The sequence below is a fragment of the Pogoniulus pusillus genome, chromosome 38 (genome assembly GCF_015220805.1).
Source record: "Pogoniulus pusillus isolate bPogPus1 chromosome 38, bPogPus1.pri, whole genome shotgun sequence".
NCBI classification, from domain to species: Eukaryota; Metazoa; Chordata; class Aves; order Piciformes; family Lybiidae; genus Pogoniulus; species Pogoniulus pusillus.
This window is the reverse complement of record NC_087301.1, coordinates 4,836,688-4,861,037: the sequence shown is the minus strand read 5'-3', so window position 1 is coordinate 4,861,037 and position 24,350 is coordinate 4,836,688. Positions and strand designations below refer to the sequence as shown.

Sequence of the window (24,350 nt, the reverse complement as noted above, 5' to 3'; positions counted from 1 at the left end):
ATATAAATTACAGAAAATGTTTTCCTCCCTCCTGTTTGTGAGTCTGAGCTCAGGCTGCTTCGAGGAGTGTGCATGGGGCAGCTGGTGGCAATGTGCTGCCTGAGGTGAGATGGAGGCAACTTAAGGGCCAGGGTCCTTTGCCAGGAGCTTCAGAAGTGCTAGGAAGAGGCCAGGAGCAGTTCAAGAATCCTCTGGGATGACCAAGCAGAATAGGAGTGCCAAGAGGCCAGGAGGGATGCAGGTGGCTCTCCTGGGTCCCCAGCTCCGAGTGCTCCTCCAGGGGAGCAGAGGTCCTGGCTGAGCCATGGGGCAGCAGCCCCACATCTGCAGACCCTCGCTCAGGTTTTCTGTTACACACCAATTTGGGGGGAGGGGGGAGGGGAAGAAGGAAAAAGAAAAAGCCCAAAACAACAACAAAAAAACCCACCCCCAAACAACCCCCCCAAAAAAAAGGAAAGAAACGAACTCATACTCTGAGGTAAAAAGCAAATGCCAGCGACCAAGAGGTGCCTGAGCTGCCTGGACCCTGCCCTGCCACAGGCTGACCTCACTCTGGAGCTGAGGTGTCCTTGCTCAGGAAATGCTCCTGGCTGCCTCCAGCCTCCTGCTGCAGCCGCGTCGAGGTCTTGCCTCTTCGCCTCCCTCTCGCAGCTGAGGGGCAAGCGGCTGAAAGCTGGAGGGGCTGGCTCTGAGGGGTGGCGCGGGTGGTCCCCAGGGAGGCAGGGCTGGCTACATGCGGGAGGACGGACTGGCCAGCTCGTAGAAGAGCAGGTAGGCGTCGCTGCTGCGGACGTGGCTGGAGGACATGGGGGTCACGCTGTGGAGGTGGGGAGATGCTCTGTGAGCAACGGGGAGGAGGCACCCGAATGCCCCGGGCAGGGGGCTGCTGTTTGCCCTGATCCCACAGCCACCCTTGTGGCCCTGCAGCCTCACCGGGAGTCGTTGAAGCTGTGCCACTCGCTGGAGACTGGGCTCTTGCAGTAGGCAGTGTAGTGCCCCCCCATGGTGGTGCCCGAGTGGTTGGAGACAGCGTAGAGGTTATAAACGGCGTGATCTGGGAGGGGGCAAGGGTGGTGCTCAGCTGCTGCCCCCCAGCATGCCAGCACAGAGCTAGGGCCAGCAAGGACTGGCACCCTGGGTGTCTGTGGCTCCTATCCCCCAGTACTTCTGCCCCCCCATCACAGGCTGCAGCACCCTGGGGGGCATGAGGCACCCATCTGGGGGCTAACGAGAGCACAGGGCTGGGTCGGAGCAGCACAGGGCCTGGCACTCACTGCAGCTCTGTGAGGCAAACTCCCGGAGGTCCAAGTCCTTGAGCTGGAAGTTGACAAAGGTGCTGAGCTTGCTGCTTCGTATCCTGGCTTCTGAGAAGCGCTTCAGGTCTGGGGGGGGTCATGTCAAGGAGCCAAGGGAGGATTCTGTCACACAGAATCACAGCAGCATGCAGGTTGGCAAAGCCCCTCAGGATCATCAAGTCCAGCCTGGAACTCTACAAGATCCACCTTAAACCCCCAAGCACCACATCCAAACCACTCTGAAACACATTCAGGCTGGGTGACTCCACCACCTCCCTGGGCAGCTCATTCCAGTCCCTGACCACTCTCTCCAGGAAAAACCTTTTCCTAATGTCCAATCTAAACCTCCCCAGCCTCAGCTTGAGGCCATTCCCCCTTGTTCTGTCTCCAACTCCCTGTGAGCAGAGCCCAGCAGCAGCCTCTCCACAACATCCCTTCAGGTAGCTGTAGACATCAGTGAGGTCTCCCCTCAGACTCCTCTGTTTCAGACAAAAAAGTTCCATGAGTTACTGCCTGCCCCCACCCCCTCCCCCCAGCACAGCCTGGCCTCATGCCCCTGCCAGAAGGATACGAAGCACCAGGATCTTGGGGAACTTCTGGATGCTGAATTTCTTCGTGCACCTTGTCCTGGCTTTGCAGCGACAGCAGGTCTGCAGGGGGCAAACAGCACAGGCAGGAGGGTGAGGGCAGAGGCAGTCCCCATCAAGCAGCGAGCCCACAGCCCTGCCAGTGCAGGGGTGGGGGCAAAGGGGCCCGGGCTGCACCGAGGCAAGCCCAGCAGCCTCCCTGCCCCACACCCAGTACCGGTTTCTCGTCGCCATCCAGCACATCCTCTTTGGTGAAGAGCCTCAGGCAGTCCATCAGCGTCACCTCTCCGTAGCTCTTCTGTGGGAGCACAGCACGGGTCAGGGGCAGGGAGTGTGGGGCAGGGTGCCAGGGGTTGGAGAGGACTCTACCTTGGGGATGGGCAAGGACAGGTCCCAGAAGGGGTCGAAGGCTGTGGAGCAGTAGCCACATTCACTGCAGGTCAGTGAACTCTTCAGCTGTCCAACAAAGAGGTCTGGTGTGGATGGGACAAAGCAGAGTGAGACCTCTGGTTCCCAGCCCCTCTCCCAGCCCAACCCTTCCTCCTGCCCCCACAGCCCTGCTCACCACTGATGCGGCTGTCCTCCCTCTCCTGGTACCTCCTCCACATCTGGCGACTCTTCTCGTCGTCACTGCAAGAGATGGGAACGCTAAGCGATACTGAGTGCGGCCTGGGGGGGACACACCAGCCCCTGTGAGCCAGCCCAGAGGGAGCTGCGTAGTCACTGTCCCTGAGTGAGGCCCGCACCCCCTGTGGTGCTTGTCCCCTGCCCCAGGCAGCACTCACGGGAGGTGGTCCAAGGTGTCGGTGCTGGCCCGCGGCCGCACCAGCACTCGGTTCACCTCGCTGTGCAGCCCGTCGAGGAGGAACCGCAGGAACTCCTGAGCATCCTGCTGGCTGCAAGACAGGAGGTGTGGCCGGTGAGCGGGGACAAGGACCCAGCTGCCCCCTGCCACCCCTGCACCGACACCCCTTACTTGTAGCCGACGAAGCGGGGGGCGTATCGCTGGATCTGCGTCTTGAACTCGGAGGGGCTGACGCTGTCGTTGGGGGACGAGGTCCAGAGCAGCTGAATCAGCTTTGCAAACTCTGCGGGCACAGAGGCAGGTCAGCAGCGCCGTCGGTCCCTGCCGGTTGTGCCCTCCAGAGAAGAGCTAACATCCTGCCCTGGGGCTCCCCGCGGCTGGCTCTGTGCCTTCTGGAGAGAGGATCCCAACCCTCGCCCCGGCTGGGCACCCACCGCACAGTGCCTGCCGCAGCCCGGCTGGGGAGAAGCACCGAGCTCTGAATGGGGGTGCAGCCGGGCATGGGGTGGCCCGGGGGAGCAAGGCCGTGTAGCAGGGGAGCCCCCGAGGGGGCGCAGAGGCAGGGTCCGTGGCGGCCGGTACCTGAGATGAGGGCGGTGCGCATGCGGCTGTTGTTGTTGAGGTCCCGCAGGTACTGGTTCTGCAGGCAGTAATCTCGCAGCTCCTTGGTGTTGCTCAGGCACTGCAGGATGGAGTTCATGAAGCACTGGGGGAGGCAGAAGAGAAAACCATGGCAACGGGAGGCAGAGGGAGGCAAGGCGGTGGCAGGGGGACACCTGAGGTGGGTGGGCAGAGGGATGGGGACGGAGCATGGCAGTGCCTTCCTCCACCAGGCACCACCGGCAGCAGGGTGCAGGGAGCTGCCAGGGCATAGGTGGGCCAAGGTGAAGGGCCAAGGTTCCCTGCTGTGCCACAGACGTGCCCACAGAAGGGCAGAGTGTGAGCTGGGGTAACAGGTCCGGGTGCCCTGTTAAACACTCACCGTATTGCCGAGGTTTCGCAAGCCTGTCAGCCCCTGCACCGCCTTGGAGCTCTGCAGAGAGAGGGAACAGGGCTGACACAGTGCCCAGCACACACTGGGGCAGCCCAGCCAGGCCCTGGTGCCAGGGGCATCCACACGGAGCAGATCGTTACGGGCGAGCACAGACCCTGTCCTCCTGCGAGCACCATGGGCAGAGCCAGCGCCGAGGCTGCTTCCTGCGCACAGGACCATGGCCCAGGCCCTGGTGGGCAGCCACAACTGGCCTGCCCCAGCCTGCTTGCCAGGCTGCTGTTCAGCTCCCTGGTCCAGGACATTGCACAGGGCTCAAAGTCCTCCTTGCCTGGCAGCACTGCTGCCCCATGCCCTGGGCTGTGGGCCAGGGTAGCTGTCCCTGCTGTCCCCCCTTGCCATCCCTGTGCCCTGGGAAGTTGGGGGCTAGCAGTGCCCCATGCCTGCCCCACAGCTGCAGGAGGTGCACAGTGCCCACTGCTCCCTGCCTTGTCCACACTGAGTGCTCCATCCAGGACACCCTGCACAAGCACAGCCCAGACTTTGGCACGGTTGGCTTGCAGGATAAAGTCCACCTAGGAAAACGAAGCCCAGCCCCACAGCAGTCAGCCCAGGAGCTGGGACTGTGTGCCCAGTGATGCCCTCTCAGCCACTCACTGGCACAACTGTGCTGTGCCACAGGGCTCTTCTATGCACTCAGGTGATTTCTGAGCTGGGCAGGCTCACACCAAGCAGACATGGGCACGGGAAGCTGGGTGCTGGGGCCAGAAGGCATCACCACACTTTGCTGGAGGGACTGAGAGCACGGAAGGGTCTGGAGGGGCCACAGGTTTGCCCACCCCTCTGCCAGCATGGAGGACCAGAAGCTGCCGGGAGCGAATGGTGGGAGCCCAGGGGCCCTGCTCCCAGCCCTGCCTGTGAGCCCGATGCAGAGGGCAGTGGTGGAGCAAACCTCCCCGGAGCCGTGCCCAGAGCAGGACAGGGCCTGTGGGGTTAGGCTGCTGATCTTGCCCCTTTGGCATGACCAAGCTTTGAAGACCCTCAGGCAAACATCACCCCACTGCCCACCGCAGGCATGAGGAGGAGGAAGAGGAGGAGAAGGGGAGGGGGCCCAGCAGCTCTGAAATAGCAGCAGCTGGTGTGTGTGTGGGAGGTGCTGAGCACCCAGCCCTGACAGCAGCCCAAAATAACCCAGATCCAGTTACGCGTGCTCCTTCGGCGGCTCTGCGGGCATCACCCGCCGGGGGGACTCCGGCATCAATGGGCACTTGGCCACCCTGCGTGGGTGCACGCTGCTCTACTAGACACACCGGGCACCCTGTGTGCCATGCGAGTGCCCCCGCAGTGCCCAGCCCGCAGGGCTGTCCCCAGCCATCGCCAGCCCGGGGCTGCCTGTGCAAAGTACCAGGCGACCACCCCCTGATATGTCCCCAGACAGAGACCTCCAGGCCAAGGGGCGAGGGGTGCCAAGAAGGATGTGGCAGGGCAGTGTCAAACTGCAGCTGGAGGAGCTGCCCTGGCTGTGGTGGTCCCTGAGTGGGCAGGGCCCAGTAGGCAAGCAGGAGGTGTCTCTGTGCCCCGGCAGCTTGTATGCCTCGGAGAGGCTGGCCCCTAGAGGGCTTGTTCCTGGTGTCACCATGCCTATGGCAGGGAAGGTCATGGTGCCAGGGGAGGTAGCAGCAGCTCCTGTGAGCTGCCACCACCATCCCCACCAGGATGCTGCTCATCCTGTTGACCTAGTTGAGCAGCTCCCATCATGTGCCAGGAGGGATCAGAACATCCCACCAATGTAGGTGCAGTTCTCCCCAAGGACCTGGTGTTTGCCCACTAGCTGGCCAGGCCAGCACCTGCACTGCCTTCCCATAGGCTGGAGCAACCCTGTAAGAGGGCTTGGGCAGGGCTGGGGGCCCTACCGGGTACCCTCATACTGTGGCACAAACCTGTGTGCACTGAGGTCTTATTTCCTCCCCTGGTTCTCTGTCCCTTGAGTGACTCAACTCCAGCTAATCCCCCTCGTCCATCCAGGGCTTTATCTAGGACACAGCTCTGCTCAGAGGCAGTGAAGGAGAGCTGGAGCTGGCTCACGCAGTGGCGGCTGGGGAGTCCCTGAGGCTGCACTGCAGGAGAGGGGACAGGGGGCAGGATGGGAGTAGGGGACAAGCTCTGGACCTGTCCTGTCCCGTCCCACCCCGGTCCGCACACCAAGTGCCGGTTTGGGCAGCAGGAGAGCCGGAGCAGCCAGCCTTACATAAGTGCCCAGATCCTGCCCTCACTGCTGCTTCCCTCTGCCAGCCCCGCAGGGGCAGATCTGCCCCAGCACTGTGCCTGCGGCCACAGCTAAGCTCAGCCCGGTGGCACCGCCAAGGGGCAGCGTGGCCGGCAGCCCCTTCCTTGCGGCAGGCTGGCTGGGGCACGTGGGCTTGGCCAAGGTCACCAGCGGGGCAGGCCTGGCAGAGGGACCCATGCGTGCTGCCACGTGCTGCCACCGCTCCCTGCCCTCCCGCAGGGCACAGGGGCACTCCGGCCCCGCGACAGCCGCCGCTGGCACCCTCCTCCTGCCACCTCATGCTCCGGCAAGGGGGATGCCGCGGGGCACCCCACGCTCCCTGGCGAGGGCAGGGGCCGCCCCCTCCTCACACCCCCTTCTCTGCCCGCCAGCCGGAGGGCAGCGGTTGCGAGCAGCCGCAGGGCTCCTACCTTGGTCTTGTTGAGGACAAGCCCGACGAAGGTAGAGACCAGGAGGGACCCCGGCATGGAGGTGCGGGGACGCAGGTCCTTGTGAAGGTCGGGGAGCGCGGGGGGCTCCTCGGGCAGCGTCACTGTGTACGAGTCCCTCATGATGGCCCTAGCGGGCAGGGCGGCACGGCCGGGGCCAGCCGCGCACGGGAGGATGTCGGTGGGCGCCCGGCGGGCACCCCTCGCCTGGGGCCGGCTGCGGTCTGAGGCGCGGGGTCAGGCGCTCAGCCTGGCCGCAGCTCCGCCGTGCCCGGGCAGGCAGCGCCAGAGCCGGTGCCGGCTGCGGGGCTGACGGCACCTGAGCAGCTCTGACATCAGATGGGTGGAGAGGCGGCAGCTGAGCTCCGTGACGGCCCAGCCCCCGCCGCACCGCGTGGTACGGCCGCGCTGGCAGCCAGGGGGGCCCGCGAGGGGCGGCTGTGCCCGGGGGCCACGCTGCTGGCACGCCGATCCCCGGGGTCCTGGCGCTGCGGGGCTGTGGGCAGCGGGCGGGCGGCACTGGGTGCAAGCGCGGCAGCTCTGGGCAGCTCTGAGGTGCCTCTCCCCCGACATCGGCACTAGGCTGGCAGCGCTGGGGCAATAGGGCACTTCGGGTGAGGCGGCAGCTGGAGGAACACCTGCTCCTCCAGGGCTCCCTCACGTTCCCGGGCACGCTGTGCTGCCAGCATGGTGCTGACCCGAGAGCTGGGTGGCAGAGCGTGGGTCTGCTCCAGCCTGGGTGTCACTTACCAGAACTGGTAACATCGGAGCACTCCCACCGCATGTGGGTGCAGAGTGCCTGTACCCGGAGAGGGGCTGAGGGCTGGCTGAGAGGGTTGTGGGGCTCTCTGGGCATATCCCTTCCCTGCAGGGGCAGTGCCAGCCCCTCGGGCAGTGCCATTCTGAGGGAAGTGAGCAACGGCAAACAGCGAATACACCCACCCCTCTCTGGGGGATGCACTGGCACTGAGCTCAGAGGGTATTTCAGGCTTTGCTTCCTTCTATGGGGAAAAACTTCCCCCAGACCCAGTGTGGACCAAAGCCCCCATCTGGTCTGTCCCCCCCCCCGAGTCCTAGGTAAACCGAGGCACGGAGCGAGCAGGGCTCCAGCTCTTCTCCTGCAGCAAGGGCAGGTGAGGAGGCTGGCAGGATGCCCGGGTGTCCTGCGTTCCAGTCCTGCGTCTCCCTCTGCTTCACCCCTCTGACCGCAGCAGGGCGAGCAGCGGAGGCTTGCAGCCGCCGTGCATGCCCAGGTGCCTTAGCCGCCTGCTCAGGGAAATTTCCACGGGCGACCGAGGCTGGGAGCGCAGTCAGACTGCTGCTCCGGGAACAGCCAGAGCCTGCAGCCTCACCGGAGGGGCTGGAAGCACCAAACAGAGGCTGTTTTCCCCCCATAACCAGCCCCCATCAATCCCCTCCTCTGCCCCCAGCCGGATCCAGCGGCTGCTGTTTGAATCCTAATCGCCGCAGCTGCAGCCTCCTTGTCCGCGCTGTGAGCTCGGCACAGCCAGCGGAGGGGCTGGCTGGGGAGGAGGAGGGGGGCGGGGGGAGGGAGACTATTTTTGGCACCAGCAAAAATATCTGAGGAGGCATCTTGCAGCGTTATTCATCTGCAGGGCCAGGGCTTTTTGCATCACAACAGGACGCTTGTCGTAAGCCTGGCGTCCGGGTGTATATATATACACAGCCCTGCTGTGTACACCCTACACACGCACGGGCACACGGCGGGGTGCACACCCCACCGACCTCTCACAGACGGCACTGGTGCCCCCGCCACACCCTCCTGCAGCCCCTGCGGGTCACAGCCTGAGCCCTGCGGCCGTTGTGCGGCTCCCCATCGCTGGACGTGCCAGGCAGGCTGCTCACCACCCTGCCCTGCAGCTCACGGGGTGGCCTGGGGGGCAGGATTTGGCCAGGTGCAGAGCAGAGCCTGCCCCAGGAGCTGCGCAGGACGCTGGTGCAGCACCCTCCCTGGGGATGCACCGTGCCAGCAGGCACGGTGAGAGGGGTGGCATTCAGCCACGTCCTGCGCCGAACCTTGTGCCCTGCTAACATTGGGTGCCCTGGGCCAAGGATCAAATTACTCTCCAGTCAGAGGGCACACGGACGCTCAGGGCGAGGCTGGGGCAGCAGAGAGGAGAGCCCTGGCAAGATGGCATCACTCAGAGGCAGCTCCCTGCTCTCAGCTGGCCCCTCTGCTGCAGTGACCTTCTGCCACGGGCAGAGGTTGCCACGGGCCCGGCTGGTACCTTGAAGGCAGGCAGGGCCAGAACTGGCTGCAGGCCAGAGCTGTCAGCTGCTCAGGAGGGGACTGTGGAGAGCTGCTGGCGATTTTGTGGGTGGCTTTGGCCTTCTGACCCTATGTTCACCCAGGGTGGTTAATGGGGCGGCACAGCTCTGGTCCTGCCCCCTTCCAGCCTGCCTTACTGAGAGCCAGCATGGCTGTGCACCGAGCTGGCAGCTCGGGTGACTCTGCCACTCGCTGCAGCTCCACCTGCCTGCCCTTGCCCTGTGGGACAAAGCGAGGTGCCAAGGGTTGGTGTGGGTAGGGAGAAACGGGAGCACCCTTCCCTCCTGCTTCAAACCCGTCTGGCTGATGGTTCATGTGGTGCAGAGGTAGGAGGCGGCTGGGAAAGAAGGGATGGGAGGAGACACTGAGCCAGCCCTGCCATGCCCTGGCTCTGGCAGTGGTGGGTGCTGCTGGCACTGCCCTCGGGGCTGGGCAGTGGGGCAGAACGGATGGCAGCAGCGGGGCTGCAATGTGCGCTTGTTTCCGGCGCCTGGCAGGGCTGCAGGCACTCAGACCTGGTTTATGATCAGTGCTTTTGCTTCCCAGCTTGGGGAAGGGAGGGAAGAGAGCACGTGAGTGGAAAATAGCAGATGTGCCCAAGCACCAAGGAAACCTATGCCAGCTTCATTCATCTGCCTTCCCTACCTGCCCTGGCACGGGTGCCTGCCCCAGCACCCTCTGCCAGCATGCCCTACTCACCTTTGCCCCTGGAGAAAGTTCTTGGCTGCATTTGCATGCAGTGCACAAGTTTGGGTGTAGCAGTCCCTGATATGCTACACCCACATTGGAATGGTGGGTGGGCGCCTGGCCGGGGGGAATCCTGCCCTAGCAGTGGTGGTGAGGGCTTCAGTGAGTGTCCATGGCTGGTGGTGGCTGTTGGGTCCTGCCTTGGTCCCCTCTGCTAGGGCCTTGTGTGGGAGGGAGAAGCAGGAATTGCCTTCTGGAGCACCCTGCTCCTCTCATCAGGGACCCTGTCCTGCTGCCTCACCTAGAGCTGGGGGCCAGGGACCAGGCAGGTTGGGCACAAAGGCTCCCACACCAGGACTGCTGGTGCTGCACGTGGTGCAGCTGGTTGTGGGCTGGAGGGCACTGAGGAAGGGGCAGGTGAGATGCTGGCAGCAGGCTGCTAGGCTACACCCCCTCTGCTGCCCCTGATCCCATGCCTGGGGAGTCAGGCGGGCATTTAAAACCTAGGTGAGTGCCAGGGAGAGGGAAGAGGGGAGACAGCTCCACCACAAATGGGACAGGTGGCTCCAGAGGAACAGGGGGGAGAGCTTTCCCACTGAGGCCCAGCTTTGGGCACATGGTCTGCAGAAGCAGCCACCTCTCCTCCCTACCCCATGCCTCCAGCTGTGCCTCCCCAGTCCCAGGGCAAAGGCCAGACCTCCAGGCTGCCCCTCTAGCCCATTCCCTAGGCACCTGGGCATAGAGAGGCATGTGGGAGCACTGTCTGGGAAGGGAAGGATCCTCCCTTACTGCTCACAGGGATGCAGAGATGAATCCCCCAGCCCTTGTCCTCCCAGTTTTGTCAGGCAGTGGTGGGACAGAGCTGCAGGGACGCAAAGGGCACATTGGACCCTGTGCCCGGGCAGACCAACCTCCACCATGGGTGAATGGAGACTGACTGAAAAGAGAGCAGCAGACAGCACAGCAGAGCCTGGCCAGATCTTGGAAGGAAACCTGAGTGGAAAATTACCAGGCTGCTCCCCTGCGTGCCCGAGCTGGGCTCTGCGATGCCTGCTGCCAGCCCAGGCTGAGGCTCTGGGGGGGTGCAGCACTGACTGGTACCTGAGTGCCTGCCACCCCCTGTGATGCTGTACAGAGCAGCTGCTGCCACGGAGAAACTGCTGCTCCCCTGGCTGTCACAGCCCATGATAAGGTTGGGCCACAGGGCCCCAAGATGGCAGCAAGAGGCTGTGCCAAGATAAGGCATCACAGGGCACGAGAGAAAAGCCTGACCAGCAGCTGGGCACTGAGTCACTGTGCCAGTGCCAGCCAAACTGGCCCTCCCAGCTGGGTGTTTCCAGCAAGGTGAGTGCCCAGTGTGATCATGTCACCTTTTCCAGCTGGCATGAGGCAGCCCAAAACCCTCCTCAGACTCACACTGGCCTGGAGCAGGGAGTGCGGGCACAGGCAGCTGTGTGGGCACACAGTGCCCACTGTGCACCCATTGAATTTGCCTGCGTGTGCCATCACCTGCTGGCACACAGGCGTGCAGAAGGGTGCAGCACACACACTTCTGCCAGCACATGGGCACCCTTAGCCAACAGGCACCCACGGGGAGCTCTGTGAGCTGTGCTGCCAGCAGTGCAGGAAGTGGGGAGCACAGTCCCTCAGAGGGCACCCAGCCACCTGCCCGCACACAGCTGCTTCAGCAGCTCTGGCCCAGGACTGCTGTGCCAGCAAGGGCAGCACGAAGGGCAGCAGCAGCCCTGCATGGCACAGGTGCTGACAGCAAGGCAGAGAGCAGCACACCAAGATTTCCACGCCCAAGTGCTCAGCACAAGTGGGCACAGACCACGTACCCCAGCCCTAGCAAGCAGCACGTACCGTGGGGTCCCGGGTGGGCACATCACCGTAGCTGTCATTCCTCTCGCAGGCCTGGCTGGCACAGTGGGCATCTGAGGGTGGCAGGGCAGATCCGAGGGTGGTCTGTGAGGAGCTGAGAGGGCCTGTGGGGCAGCTGCCATGGCTGCTTTTCCTCCCGTAGCCCTCCAGGTAGCCGCGGACATAGTCAGAGTGGGTGGCAGCCTGGTAGAGCCCCTGCAGGGCACCAAGCTCCTGGCGGCCCCGGGCGCTGAGCGGGGCTGGAGGGGCTGTGTAGCTGCTGTCCGAGGCGTGCAGCCCCGAGAACTCCCGTGCCAAGTCCGAGTGGCTGATGGATTTGTGACGGCTGAGAGGCGCTGCCGGGGGCAGGTAGCCTGGGGGGCTGCTGGGGGCAGCTGCGAAGGCGTAGCCTGCGCCCCCGCTCAGCCTGGCGCCCGACGCCCGCGGCTGGGTGCGGATGTAGGTGGGGCTCAGGCGGATGCTGGAGTCGGGGTACAGGGGCAGCTGGCTGCTGTCGTAGGCACCCGTTGGAGCCAGCCCCGTGTGGTGGTAGCGGGGCGGGGGCAGGTAGCTGCTTTTGAAGCCGATTTTGCTGCTGTCTGCGTAGGAGGTGGCCAGGGTGGAGCCGTAGGAGGTGTAGGAGCTGTAGCCGCCGGGCACCTTGCTGTAGGTGGTCTCGACATAGCGGGAGGAGTCGACGTAGCGCTTCAGGGTGGAGGAGAGCTGGGACATGCTGCAGGCCGGGGCTCCGTGGGCTCTCCTGGAGGCATCAACTGCAAGAGAAGAGCCCAAGGGTCAGCTTCCACGGGCCACGGTCAGCACAGCACCACCAGCGGCCACCCAGCAGCTCACTGGCTCCTGCCTTGCCCAGAGAGCCTGAGAGGGGCAGGCAGGCAACAGCAGGAGCCTAGGGGATGAAGGGTGAAGAGCAGGATATGGGGTGCAGGGTGGGTATTGGTCCTGGCACTTGCTGGTCCTCCTGGTGAGCCTGGGATAGCAGGGACCAGTTGGCACTGCCACCCATGTGCTTTTGGGCACCTCAACCATAAAAAGGAGTCCCAGGGCCTAGCCAGAGGCACTCAGTATCTCAGCATCCAGAGTCACCAAAGCCAAGAGACTGCAGCAGCCACCTCTGCCCCAGCCTTGGCAGCCCTGCCCCACTGCCCTGTGGCTATCCCATTCTCGGCCTGCAGATGTATCTGCAGTGCTCCTCCCTGCCAGCTGTAAGCTGTAGGGGTGGGCAGCCCAGCACTTGGTTCCCACAGGGAGCTGGTGGCTTCTGCCCCATGACACCCACACAGGGCAGGAGAAGAGCATACAGGGGACAGGCACAGAGGCACCCTGAGCACATGTGGTGCCAGCCCAGAGCCAAGACAGGGCAGTGTGGCAGCCAGCAGGCAAGCATGGGCTGCCCATAGCCAGAGGAAAGCTTGCTTTTGGCACCCATGCTGGCAGGCTGATGGCTGATCACTTACCTGTCCTGGGGCTGTAGTTGGCACTGGGGTGGGCAGGACCCCAGCCAAGCTCCTCTGCCCTGGTGTTGGTGGTGCTCAGCTCCCCGGGTGCCTGGCATCCCTTCCCTGGCAGGACACTGGCTCATATGGCTCCAAGAGTCTTTGGTCACCCGGGAGATGACCCTGATTCAAAGGCTTTTCCCAGCCCAGCCTGGGCGGGCTCTGGCTCAGCTCCAAGCCAGGAGGAGACAGTGACAGTGCCTGGCCTGGCTCTGGCACAGTCCCGGCAGCACACGGGGCACATCGGGACTGGGACAGGCACCGCATCCCTGGCAGGAGGAGCCACCGCAGCATTCCTCACTGCCCGACTCTGGAGAGGATCCTGCTCAGAGCCCAGGAGCCCCTGGACCTGCCTGCCCCCACTCACGCCCCCTGCCCAGGCGAGCTGACAGCAGCCCTCTGCAAGTGTCACTCCGGGGACAGGAGTCACCCCGGGGCTCCCTGCCGCGGGCAGGGTGGCTCTGCTCCGCCTTCCCCACGGCAGGCAGCCGAAAGCGATGCCGGTGAAACCCGAGCGGCGGGAGGCAGCCGTGCAGCCGGGATGAGCCCCCTCGGCTCCACAGACACTGGTGAGGTGGCTGCGGTGTCACCTTCCCTGGCCACCCCTGCCCGTCTAAGCCAGGCTTGGAGATGCCCTGGGTCTGTTTTTAGGGGGTGGTGGTGAGAAGAACCATCCAGCCACCAGGACCTCTTGGCCAGCAGCTCAGCTTTGCGGCCAGCCAGCTGCATCCCAGCTGCTGTCGGTACCGCCCAGGGAGCTGCCATCTCCCGGTGGAGAGGAAACTATTTAGGAGCGAGAGCAAGGTGAGGGCCACAGACCTGTGTGGGAATGGAGGCTCCCAGGCAAAGGACACCACAAGACAACCAACTCTTCCCGACAGCCCTGGGCTGTCCCTGCTTCCTCATCACCCTAACCAGCCGAGAGGAGCCAGGTTGAGGACAGGCACCTGCGTGCTGGGACAGTCCCATGCCATCACCCACTGCCAGCGCTGTCCCTGCCCTCCCGCTGTGCCAGCTCGCTGTCAGCAGCAGCCCCGTGGGTGTGCACAGGGCACCTGTCTCCCGAGGAGAGCCAGCAGGGAGGGAGCAGGAGGGCAGCAGCTGCTTTCTGGCAGCAGGACAGGTCTCCTGAGGGCAGCGTGAGCCCTGGAGAAGCAGAGGAGCTGATGGAGGGGTGTGGGACTCGGGAGGAGAAACCTGCCCCAGAGGCGGCAGCTAACCCCCTGGCGCTGCGGGAAGAGAGGTCTTACCATGGAGGACTGTCACATCTGCTGGGACCACCTGTGCTTCAGAGTGCCCATGTCACACCAGAGCCGAGCCCAGGGCTGCGGGAGAGCAGCACATGCCAGGAGCCAGAGGAGCTGAGGGGGTGTGAGAATGCCTCAGTTCCTCCCATCGCTTCCTGGCCTGCCTAGCCCCTCCCTACCCATAATAGTGCTGAGCTTTCCTGCTGCCTGGCGAAGCCCTGGGGCTGGCACGGCTGAGTCAGGCCTCCTGCACCCTCATCATCCTCCTGGGGTGTCAGGGGAAGCTGAGGCACAGGAATGTCCGGTCCAGCATCACGTGTCCGGGCAGCAGCCAGCAGCAGGGACCTGGCACCGGGAGGCTGCTCTGGCGCTCAGGGCATCCTGCCCGGGTCTCCACTGGCAGCCCTCCTGATGGGTATGGGAAGCTCAGCCCAAAGCTGGGAGGCAAAGGCAGAGGAAGGACCTTGCTCCTCTTCTAGCTGCTGTCCTCTGCCCGTGGCCTGGTGGCAGCTGTCCCCCCTGGTGGCTGTGGAGCCGCAGGGCAGGCTCAGCTTACACAGCAGTGGCTTCATCCAAGGTGTTACAGCACAGCTGCTTCTCGCTTACGCAGGCTTGGAGCTGTGTCCCCTGTCCCCTGAGACACAATGTCCCAGCCTGGAGGTTATGTGGCAGCTCCCAACCTTCCACAACAGCGGAGGCACAGAGGGGTGACAGTATGTGAAGCATCTTGCCTGCCTACAGGAGTTTTGGGGCACCCAGCAGACAGTGCCAGAGGGGTGGGACAGCCTCTTACCCATTCCCTGAGGGGCACAAGGCAGGGAAGCCCTCTGGGTATCTGCCTTTCCCTCTAGGAAGGTTAGACCCAAGCAGCCCTGGCTGCAACGTGCTGCAAGGGGCCAGAGTCACCAAGGGGTGTCCTTGGTTAGCAGGCAGAGACCTCAGTGCCTCGGCAGTCCTGCTCCAGTGCTGGGGAGAAGCTGCCCTGGCTCCAGCACTGTCCTCTCTTCGCTTGTAGATCCCAGGACCTGCCCAAGGTCACACGTGAGGCCAGCTGCTGGGCCTGAGAACTCTCCAAAGCGATGCCACATGTGGTGGCTGGGGAGTCACCACCCTGTGCTGCTGACACATACCCACCCAACTATGGAATCTGCCACCCGCTGCCACCCCCCAGGCAGCAACACACCAACCCCATGGGAACCTTGACGTAAGAGCCAGGGCTTGGTCCTGTGCAGGTGGGAAAAGAGAAGGGACCCCAGGGAACCACCTGGGCACGCAGCTCTGCCCGTGATGGGGGCTGAGGATGGGTCCAGGGAGTGCAGCTTGCTGGCAGAGAGCTGCCAGGTGCTCGTGTGTGAACCCTGGAGGGGCTCTCTGGAGATGTGGAGACTGCAACCCTCTCCCCCTTGGTTCTGCCCAGCCAAAGGAAGAGGGGGGCAGTGCTGCTGGCTCCTCTGAGTTGCTGACACACAGCCCCCTCCCGACACCCCCCAGCACTCACCTCCGTGTGGATCGGTGGGGCAGGTGGGTTCAGGGGCACAAAGCCAGCAGGTCAGGGCGCAAGCAGCCGGTCATGGTGCGATGCCCACGGGGGATGAGAACGGGGGAGAGCAGATCCTGCCTCCGTGGGGCTGAAGGAGCGACGTGGAGGGGCTGGCAGCACCAGAGTCCTCTGCAAGGGACAGACCACCCCACGGCTCAGCTCCTTCCCCTTGCAGGGAGCAGCCGCAGTGGCCGGAGGGGGCTGAGCCAGAGGGCTGTGGGGCTGCGTAAAAAACGCTACCACAGAAATTCAGGGCTCAGGTTACCAGCTAGATAAATATAGTGTCTTTATCTGACCTCACAGGGCACTGACAGGCTCCTCTCGCATTCCAGCTGCAGAGAGGCTTAAAGGGGACGTGAGATGCTGGAACAGGTTGCCCAGGGAGGCTGTGGATGCCCTCTACTTGGAGGTGTTCAAAGCCAGGTTAGGTGGTGCCTTGAGCAGCCTGGTCCAGTGGGAGGTGTCCCTGCCCATGGCAGGGGCTTGGAACTGGATGATCTTTAAGGTCCTTTCCAACCCAAACCATTCCATGAATCTATGAACCTGAGTGGGCTGGTGGCACGTAGCAAGGGGCTGCTAGGAGAGGAGGCTGTGGAGGGAGTGGGGAGTGTGAGAACAGTGGAAGATGACTGAGGGTGTCACTGGGGATCTGGAGAGTTAGGGATCCAGGAAAGAAAGAACAGACTGAGGGTTAAGAGATGGGAGCAGGGCAGGACACAACTTGGTGTGGTTGTGTCATACTAAGAAAGAGGCAGAAAAAGTTTGCCTGTGGCTGCCACTCAGGTCTGCAGCAGAGCATCAAGGCGAGAGGAGGAAATCGGCTGGGGTTTGCCTGCTCTTGGAGGGGCAAGCTGTGGGGAGCAGAGCAGCATCCACCCCTCGTGACTCCACGGGGACACTGAGGCACCTACCCGGCACCGCTCCCCGACGCCTGACCCGCCCAGGGTGGCACAGCCTGACGGTACTGCGGCACTCGGGCGGCTGTGACTCAGCCAGCACCTGCCGAGGATAATTAGCAGACATGTAATTAGGGTGGCATTTTCCTCCCTCCTGCCTGGCTCCAGCCCTGAAACAGGGCAGGCTGCTCAAGGGACACATCTGGGCACCACTCTAGGAGGCCAACTGTGTAAGGGGGTGGTGGCAGAGCTCTGCTCCCAAACCTGACAGTGAATGTGCCTGGCAGTCCCTGGCTGCCAGGGCAGCATTTCGACTCCGGGCAAAGAGCAGTTCATGACTGCTCCAGCTGCCAGAGCCAGCCACAGCGTGCCCACTTACACCTACCTTGCTCTGCCTCCCTGCTGGCACAGCCCTGGCCCCGATGTCACAATGAGATGTAGGTGAGGGCAGAGGCAAAGGGCCCGGGTGTAGGGGGTCTGTGCTCCAGGTGGGCAGGAGAGAGTCCCCCTCCTTAGGGAGGCCAAATCTGCTCCCTGCCTGCTTCTGTCCTGCAGGGCATGGGCTGCTGGAGCCCCAGCGAGAGGCATGGCAAGGGCTACCCAGGAAGGGTGTCCCCCAACAGCTGGGAGGCTGAGGGCACAGCCTGTCCCTGCCCTAATCCCACACAGGCTGCAGCCCATCCCTACCATGGCCCCGTGCCCACCGTCGCACACAGGCTGGCCTGTGGCCGCAACGTCCAACCTCAGCTTTTATTGTGCAGACAGAGGAAGACTCCTGGAGGATTGTTGGTTTGGGGTTTTTTTTGTTGTTGCTTTTCGTAGGGTTCTTTTTTTTTGTCGCCCCTCTTTTTCGACCCCCCCCCCCCTCTCCCCTTTAACAGAATTTCTTTTACAACAAGCTGTGGAAACAACTACAAATGTTCACCAAAAAAATGAGACTCGAAACGCATCTGGGCTCTGCGCCTGCCCCGGCGCTCACCAGCAAGCCCAGGGAGCTGGGCGCAGCCAGACCTCAGCTATACATGGCCTCAGCAGCACTAGACAGCAAGCAAGCAGGCAGGGATGGGCAGAGAATGGGCAGGAGGGTAGGAGGCAGCTCGGGGTGTCTAGAGAAGAGCAAGGAGTGGGCAGCAGCTGCTGTGAGTTGCTCTCGGCTGCGATGACACAGCGCAGGCTGCACAGGTGGCTCAAAGGGGCTGGGGTTCACCCCATGGACCTGGATGCTCCTGGCTGCATCTTCCTCTGCTCCAATGCCCTGCCCTGGGCACAGGTGCAGCAGGACCACCCTCTGGTCATCTCATGACCAGCTGGGCTGCAGCTCAGGCAGGAGCCATCGTTTTGAGGTGGGGCAGTAGCCCAGCAGCTCCTTGGGGTCCCACAGGCATCCAGGCAGGCCTGGGCTGGCAGATGTTGGCTGTGCTCAGCATCCCTCTCCTCACTCTCATGGACCCCTGACCTTACTGAGGTGGTGACCAAGAGCTGGGCTGCCCTTTTAGACTCTTCTGCTTTTAAATGGAGGCAGGGAAATGCTGAAAGGGAGGGAGAAGGGAGGGGGCACATGGGCTCATCCCATGGAGGAAGACTGCACTGGAGGAAGGCTGCTGAGCCTACACAGGGCCAGGCACCAGGACATGCACTGTGAAGAAGGACTGAGACCCCCAGATGTTTCCTCAGAGAAGATAGGGTGACAGTGCAGACAAGTCCCTGAAGAGGCTTTGGGGTCACACTCCCATAGGGGAGCCCACTCCACACCAGCCTGCCAGGACCTGGCTCCAGCAGCTCTGGAGGGGAGCAGGGGTGAAGACAGAACTGTGACTAGCTCAGAGAGGCTCTGCTGGCCTCCACTGCAGGCCAGTGCTAAAAGCAGCTCTCTTGCCACAACTAAAGGCTGATCTCCAGGGAGAGTGAGTGGTGTCTTGGGCTCAGGCTGCCCAGAGGTACCAGACAGTGTCTGGAGGAGGCCTCACTTCCAGATCAGCTGTCAAAAACAGATTAGGAAAAACTTGTTGCCAAAGCACCTTTCCAGTGAGCCCCCTCCCAGGGCCCCAGAAGAGCTCTAAGGAGGCAGGGGCCCTTCATGGGTGTCTCCTAGACCTGCTCCCCTCTCTCCTTCCAGCCTAGCCAGGTGCAGCACTATCCCCATGCCTCCCCTGCTCCCTCTGTCTCCTCCCTGCTTGCTCTTCCACAGGACTCATTTCTTCCCCCCCTCCCAGCTGGGGTGGCTTGGGGGTGAGTCAGGGCAAGAGAAGCAGGCTGAGAAATCCGTGAAGTCCCCTGGCTAGGGGTCAGGGCAGGGTGGGGATGCCAGCAGCCCTCTCCTCCAGGGGCCGTGGGCACAGCACCCGGCACAGGGACGCCTCCGCACGCTCTCACATCATCTCTCTCTCTCTTACCTGCCAATCCAGCTGTCTTTCCCTAGTCGAGAAGGGGCAAACCTCTAAAGTTAAAGGGATGGGAGAAGCGGGGCTGAGGCTCCGGCGCTTCCAGCACGAGCAAACCAGCCAAGGCTACCCAGCGAGGAGCTGCGATGGGAGAAGCAATGCTGCCTAGCACCGCCACCATGCTTCGGAGCAGGGCATGTGTGCGTGTGATGGAGGGGCTGGGCACAGGACAGTGGTTAGCGTTAGATATACGGCTATATAGAGAGAACACAGAGAGGTGTCGCTTCCTCCCGAGGCTTCAGCTTCTCTTCCCAAGGGCTGCGTTCTGGCGGGGGGAGGTGGTTTTGCTGCGGGACTCGGTGTGCGCGTACGTGCGTGTGTGCCGTGTGTGTGTGGCTCTGTGTGTGGGTGGCTGTGTGGGCGGCTGTGTGGGCTTTGCTCTTCACAGGGACACGAAATCCACGGCTTGCAGGAGAGGCAGGGAGAGGAGAAGCAGCAGCAGCCACGAAGTGTTCTGGATCAAGAGGCTGAAGCCGGCGCATTTCTCCAGTTTGTCTGTGAGGAGAAGGAAAGAGGAGAAGAGGAAAAGCTTCTTTACTGGGAGGGTCATGGAGCAGGCTGCTCAGAGAGGTTGTGCAGTCTCCTTCTCTAGAGACTTTGAAGACCCATCTGGATGTGTTCCTATGTGACCTGCCCTAGGTGTTCCTGCTCTGTCAGGGGGTTGGACTGGATGATCTCCAGAGGTCCCTTCCAACCCCTGCCATTCTGTGATTCTAGGAGCTGCAGTGAAATCCATTGGGAAAAGGAATCAGACTGACTGGAACTTATCTCCTCACCTTTCTCTGCCTCAGAAATGCAACAAGTCTTATCCTGGCTGCTTGCCTGTTTTCCATCCTTCCTTGTGGCCATGTAGCAGCAAAGCTTGTGAGGGCACAGAGACCCTGAGAAGCATCATCCTGCCTGTGCCTGAGTGAGGTGACAAGGGTTTGGGCACCAAGTAAGGCAAAGAGCTCTGCAACTAGAGCACTGCTCCTGTGGGATGTAAGTGTGGAAAATCCCCACTTCAATCTAGCTCTGGACCACAAGACCTCATCAGTCCCTCCCCAGTGAGCTTGTCTCCTCTGCTGGGACTGGATGTTAGGAGGAAGTTCTTCACAGAGAGAGTGATTTCCCACTGGAATGGGCTGCCCAGGGAGGTGGTGGAGGCAACATCCCTGGAGGTCTTCAAGAAAAGACTGGATGAGGCACTCGGTGCCATGGTCTGGTTGACTGGATAGGGCTGGGGGATAGGTTGGACTGGATGATCTTAGAGGTCTCTTCCAACCTGGTTGATTCTATGACAGAGTGTTCTATGATTGCCTATGAAGCATCAGCTAGGGGAGGATGCTTGGGATCACACCTGAGGTGGGGCCCCAGGGAGGAAGGGGTGAGCAGTCTGACACGGGGCACTGAGGCCATCTGCAGGGCTGACTGCTCCGCTGGCAGCAGGAAGGGCACATAAGGCCTAGGGAACATTTATGTGGCTCAGGGAAGGTTCTGGGACAACATAAAGCTTGTGGCTTTCTCTGCTGGCCCTGCCGAACCCAGGAGCGGGTGCCAAGGAGGGCCTGAGGCCGGGGGCTCCTGCCTGTCTCACCTTTGATGACAGTGATGTTCTTAATCTGGTTGCCAGTGTAGTCGTTGGTGGCCTTCAGCTCGCAGGTGTAGACCCCCTCGTCGGTGGTGGCGAAGTTCTGCAGGTAGAGGCAGAGCAGGTTCTTGTGCATGGTGACGTTGGCGCGGCTGCGGTAGGCGTTCTCGGAGACGCTGATGGTGCTGTGGATGACATGCTTCCTGCTGTCCTTGGTGATGCTGAACTCGTAGGTCAGGGGGTTGCTGGTCTTGTTCTCGTAGCGGCAGTCCACCCGCAGGCTCTGGCCCAGCAGGCAGGCGCTCAGGTCCCTGATCATCTGGCAGTGGGCCACCTGGAGGACTGGGAGAGGCAAGCAGCGGTCGGACAGGGAGCGGCGGGCGCTGGGGGATGCCCGTGCAGCCTCCCGGCCCTTGCCTGGCTGCTCGGGGTTGGACTGGCTGGGGAGCAGGGAGGGGATGCAGGCCTGCTGGCTGTACCTGTCAGGATGACAGCGATGCCCACGGTGGGGTTCATCTCTCCACTGAGGTGCTTGGTGGTGGCTGTCACTGAAAGGGGAGCCTGGGCAGGGAAAGAGAGGAGTTTAGGCAGGCCGTTGCCTGGGCACACAGATGTGGTGCACACAGAGGTGTACACGTGGCACAGGCGGGCAGGCTGCACAAATCATGCTCTATAGCCTGCTCCTCATGGTGGTGTCTGATTCACAGCCCAGGGACCAGCCAGCCCTGCAGCAAGACGGGGCATCTGGCCAGCATCACCTTTCCACATGCCAGCCATGCTGTCCTTCCCCTGCCTTGTGTTTCCCCCCACCAGACATTAAATGAGCATAGGACAGACCTGCAGCTGCCTGTAGCAAGGCCCCCGAGCTCTGCCTTCCCCTCCTGCTGCCCTGTGCCCAGGCTGGGTGCCCAGACAAGGGACAGGCAGGAGAAATCAAGGTGTGGCCTGATGCCGTAGCTCATGGCTGGAAGCCTGCAGCTCCCAGTGGGCACGCTGCCAGGTGAGGGACCCTCTCTGGGTGCTGTCGGGTGCCTGCCCTGCCAGCCCCCCTGCAGCTCCAGTGGGTGAGCTCAGCCAAGATGACTCATTGTGATGCAGTGAGGGAAAGGGGCCAAGAGCAGTAACAGGGAGGGACACAGCAGCTGGACAGAGAGCCAAGAGTGCTGAAGGATGGCACCAAGTCTCCAGCAGCTGAGCCAAGACTGCCCAGGCATGGGGTGGAAGGGGTTTGGGGTGGCAGAGTCCACCCTCAGGGTCCGTGTCCTGGTGCCCATCTCTCTTCAGGCTGCCTCCTGGTCTAGGTGGGCAAGGGGCCCTCGGATGTGCTGTCAAAATCCTAGGGCTGCTGCCCATCCACTCCAGCTGACAGCAATTAAGAGAAGGTTTGCAGCCCAGTCAGGCAACCGCATGGGGAATCCAGCCGCAGACATGCGGAATGGAGGAGGGGAGGAGCAGCAAAGCAGCTGCCGGCGCTGAAGGACACCTCGAGTGCCCTGCAGTCATCCCTCCAGGCTGGGGGATATGGAGCCAGCTCCAAGAGGAGAAGATGAATTAGCACCCGTTTGGGACCCTAGGCTGGCAGGAAGGACATCAGACTCTCGGATTATTGCCTTTGAGCCTGGCCAAGCATCCAGGGAGGAGCCAGGAACTGTCTGCACTGCAGCTAGATGGCTTTTATTTTTTAGCTTTTTTTTTTTTGGGACCTTTCACAGAACATTCTAGGAGGAAATACCAAACTCATTTGCTCATTCTGAAGCTGTGAAAAATCTATCTGCAACCCCAAGCCCCTGGCCAGGAGGAATGATTCCCATCTGCTTGGTCTTGACAATGAGGAGGTTGAAAATGGGGAAGAAAGGGCATAATGGAGGAGACTACCCAAAAATCCTCAACATGCCTAGAAAGTGGCTTCTGCTCCTTGCTTTGCTATTTCTCAGCTCTGACCCACTCCTCTTTGAATGTCCTGGGACATTGTCTAGGTCACAGCCAGGTTTTTCTCCAGACAATCAGCGCAAATAAGCTCCCAGAGAAGGAGGCTTCCTCCTATCTCTATGCAGAAGCACTCAAATCTGCTAGGCTCCAGGTTAACAAACCTTTCTACCCCTTGTCCTCCTTCTCTCCTCCTGCAAGTGGTGCCAGGAGCAGACCCCAGCCAGGGAACTCTCGATCCCAGGGGCTTTGCGTGGGGACAGGACCCGTGGGGACAGCAGCACCGGAGAGCCTGGCTTTTGCAAAAGCAAAGCTTTCAGGTGCTGTGTCCGCCGCCAGCCTGGGGCCACAGTGATGATGTGACAAGTTAAAGGTGACAAACAGGCTGTGGGGACAGATGGACGAAGATAACCAGACTGATGGGCTGAGGGAAACCAAGATCCCCAGCAACCGGGCGGGGTTCGGGGGTGGCCGCCCGCGGAAAAGGGCTGCAGGGAAGCTGCCAGGTGCGCAGTGCTGGGGGAACGGAGCCAGCGGCACCTCTGCCCGAGCTCTGCGAGGGGCAGGGGGCTTCGGGGCAGGCACTGCCTCCCCTGCGGGGAGCGGACACCCGCGGGAGCGGCGGCGCGGGGCGAGGCGTGCGCACAGGCGTGTCTGCGGAGGAATGCCGCAGTCCCGACCCTCGTTGCGGGGGGACACACAGCGGTACGGGGGCGAAAACACCGACAGCCTCTACCCCCGCTGACAGCCGCCCTCCAGACCCTGCCTCTCCTCAGCGGGCACAGCATCCAAGGGGCCAAGAGGCTGCCCCGTCCCGGGGGCTGCGGACCCTCCCCGCGACATGCCCCGCGTCCCCTGCCCCGCCGGCGAGGTCCCTTCCCGCAGGGCCTCTCCGCTCTCCCCTACCCCGCCCCGGGGCCACCCAGTCCCCATGGGCAGAGTGCGGCCCGGGGCCGTGCCTACCTGCCCGGCGCTGTCCGGTGCTGCCCGGCGCGCTGCCCGGCGCTGTGCCCGGCGGGGCTGGGGGCGGTGCGCTCCCGCAGTTTGGGCAGGGCCGGGCGGGCGGCCCCAGCGAATCAGCGCCCGCAGGCGTCACGCAGGTTCGGCCCCCGGCCCTGCGGCGAGGCGGGGGGGGGTGTCCTGCCTCTGCGGGACTGGCACTGCCCCCTACCCCCGCCCCCAACCCAGGGGGCTTGCGCCAAGGCCGGGGCGCAGGGCGGGTTGCGGCGGAACGGGCTGGGAGCTCCCGGCTGGGGGCTAGTGCGGGTACCGCCTTAGCGTGGCTCGGGCTGCAGAACGACACGCTCCGGGCCGGGGGTGGAGGGGTCCCGTTCCTGTCCCTACCCCAGCCCTATCCCCCTTCTCGCAGGCAGATGCCCATTGCCATGGGAACGCAGCGTTCCGCAGAACCGCAGCCAACCCACATCCTCCCCAGCACCGTGGGAGCAGCTTCCTGGAGAAGAGGGTGGGGTGGCAGTGGAAAGAAGAGCTTGGCCTGGGCTCTGCTGAGAAGGGGAACGTAGCCCCCGTCCCCACACAGATAAAGCTCAGGTGCCCAAGGACAGCAGCCTGCACCGAGACACCAAAGACCTATGCAGCACGGGTGCCCTTCCTGCAAGAAATGGTGGCAGGAAAGGCAGGGGACAGAGCTGAAGCTCTCTCTGTGGTGTCACTGAGGGCAAACCTGAAGTTTTAGGCCCAGGGCTGATGCCAGTGAGGATGCTGACAAAGGCTTGCTCCTCACAGACTCCTGTCACCACATGGGAAGAGGCTAAGTAGAGTTGCTTCTGCACAGGTGAAATGTCTTTGGACTCAGAGAGCAACCTGGCAAACGATCTCTTACCTGCTCTTGGTCAAGGTGGAGATGTCAGGAGAGGCAGACAGCATCAGAGAGCATCTCTCCCTGGGAGCTTGGGTCCCAAGAGGCCGCAGCAAGGCGCAGAGGCATGCAGGGTGGATGGCCTGGCTGGGCTCTGCAGAAAGGGC

General features: G+C 62.6%; 2 protein-coding genes across 3 annotated transcripts; both read right to left on the bottom strand.

Annotated features, from left to right (window-relative positions):
• Nucleotides 1-627: 627 nt before the first annotated feature.
• USP2 (ubiquitin specific peptidase 2) lies at nt 628-17,074 on the bottom strand. 2 transcript variants are annotated; one of them, XM_064173375.1, is made up of 13 exons: nt 15,490-17,074; nt 11,234-12,003; nt 3,670-3,720; nt 3,270-3,393; nt 2,859-2,970; nt 2,668-2,778; nt 2,448-2,512; nt 2,252-2,355; nt 2,100-2,180; nt 1,867-1,945; nt 1,275-1,382; nt 934-1,054; nt 628-817 (listed from the first exon to the last, which is right to left on the bottom strand). In XM_064173375.1, exons 2-13 carry the CDS (start codon nt 11,960-11,962, stop codon nt 730-732), a joined length of 1,773 nt encoding a protein of 590 aa, XP_064029445.1. In that variant the 5' UTR covers nt 11,963-12,003; nt 15,490-17,074; the 3' UTR covers nt 628-729. The 2 variants fall into 2 exon arrangements, with proteins under 2 accessions (XP_064029445.1, XP_064029447.1); XM_064173377.1 differs by lacking the exons at nt 11,234-12,003; nt 15,490-17,074 and adding an exon at nt 6,376-6,771.
• Nucleotides 17,075-17,163: 89 nt separating this feature from the next.
• On the bottom strand, nt 17,164-23,435 carry THY1 (Thy-1 cell surface antigen). The gene is made up of 4 exons (XM_064173378.1): nt 23,328-23,435; nt 20,918-20,999; nt 20,445-20,780; nt 17,164-19,363 (listed from the first exon to the last, which is right to left on the bottom strand). The coding sequence occupies exons 2-4, from the start codon at nt 20,952-20,954 to the stop codon at nt 19,251-19,253; spliced, it is 486 nt and encodes a 161-aa protein (XP_064029448.1). The 5' UTR covers nt 20,955-20,999; nt 23,328-23,435; the 3' UTR covers nt 17,164-19,250.
• Between the last annotated feature and the right edge of the window lie 915 nt (nt 23,436-24,350).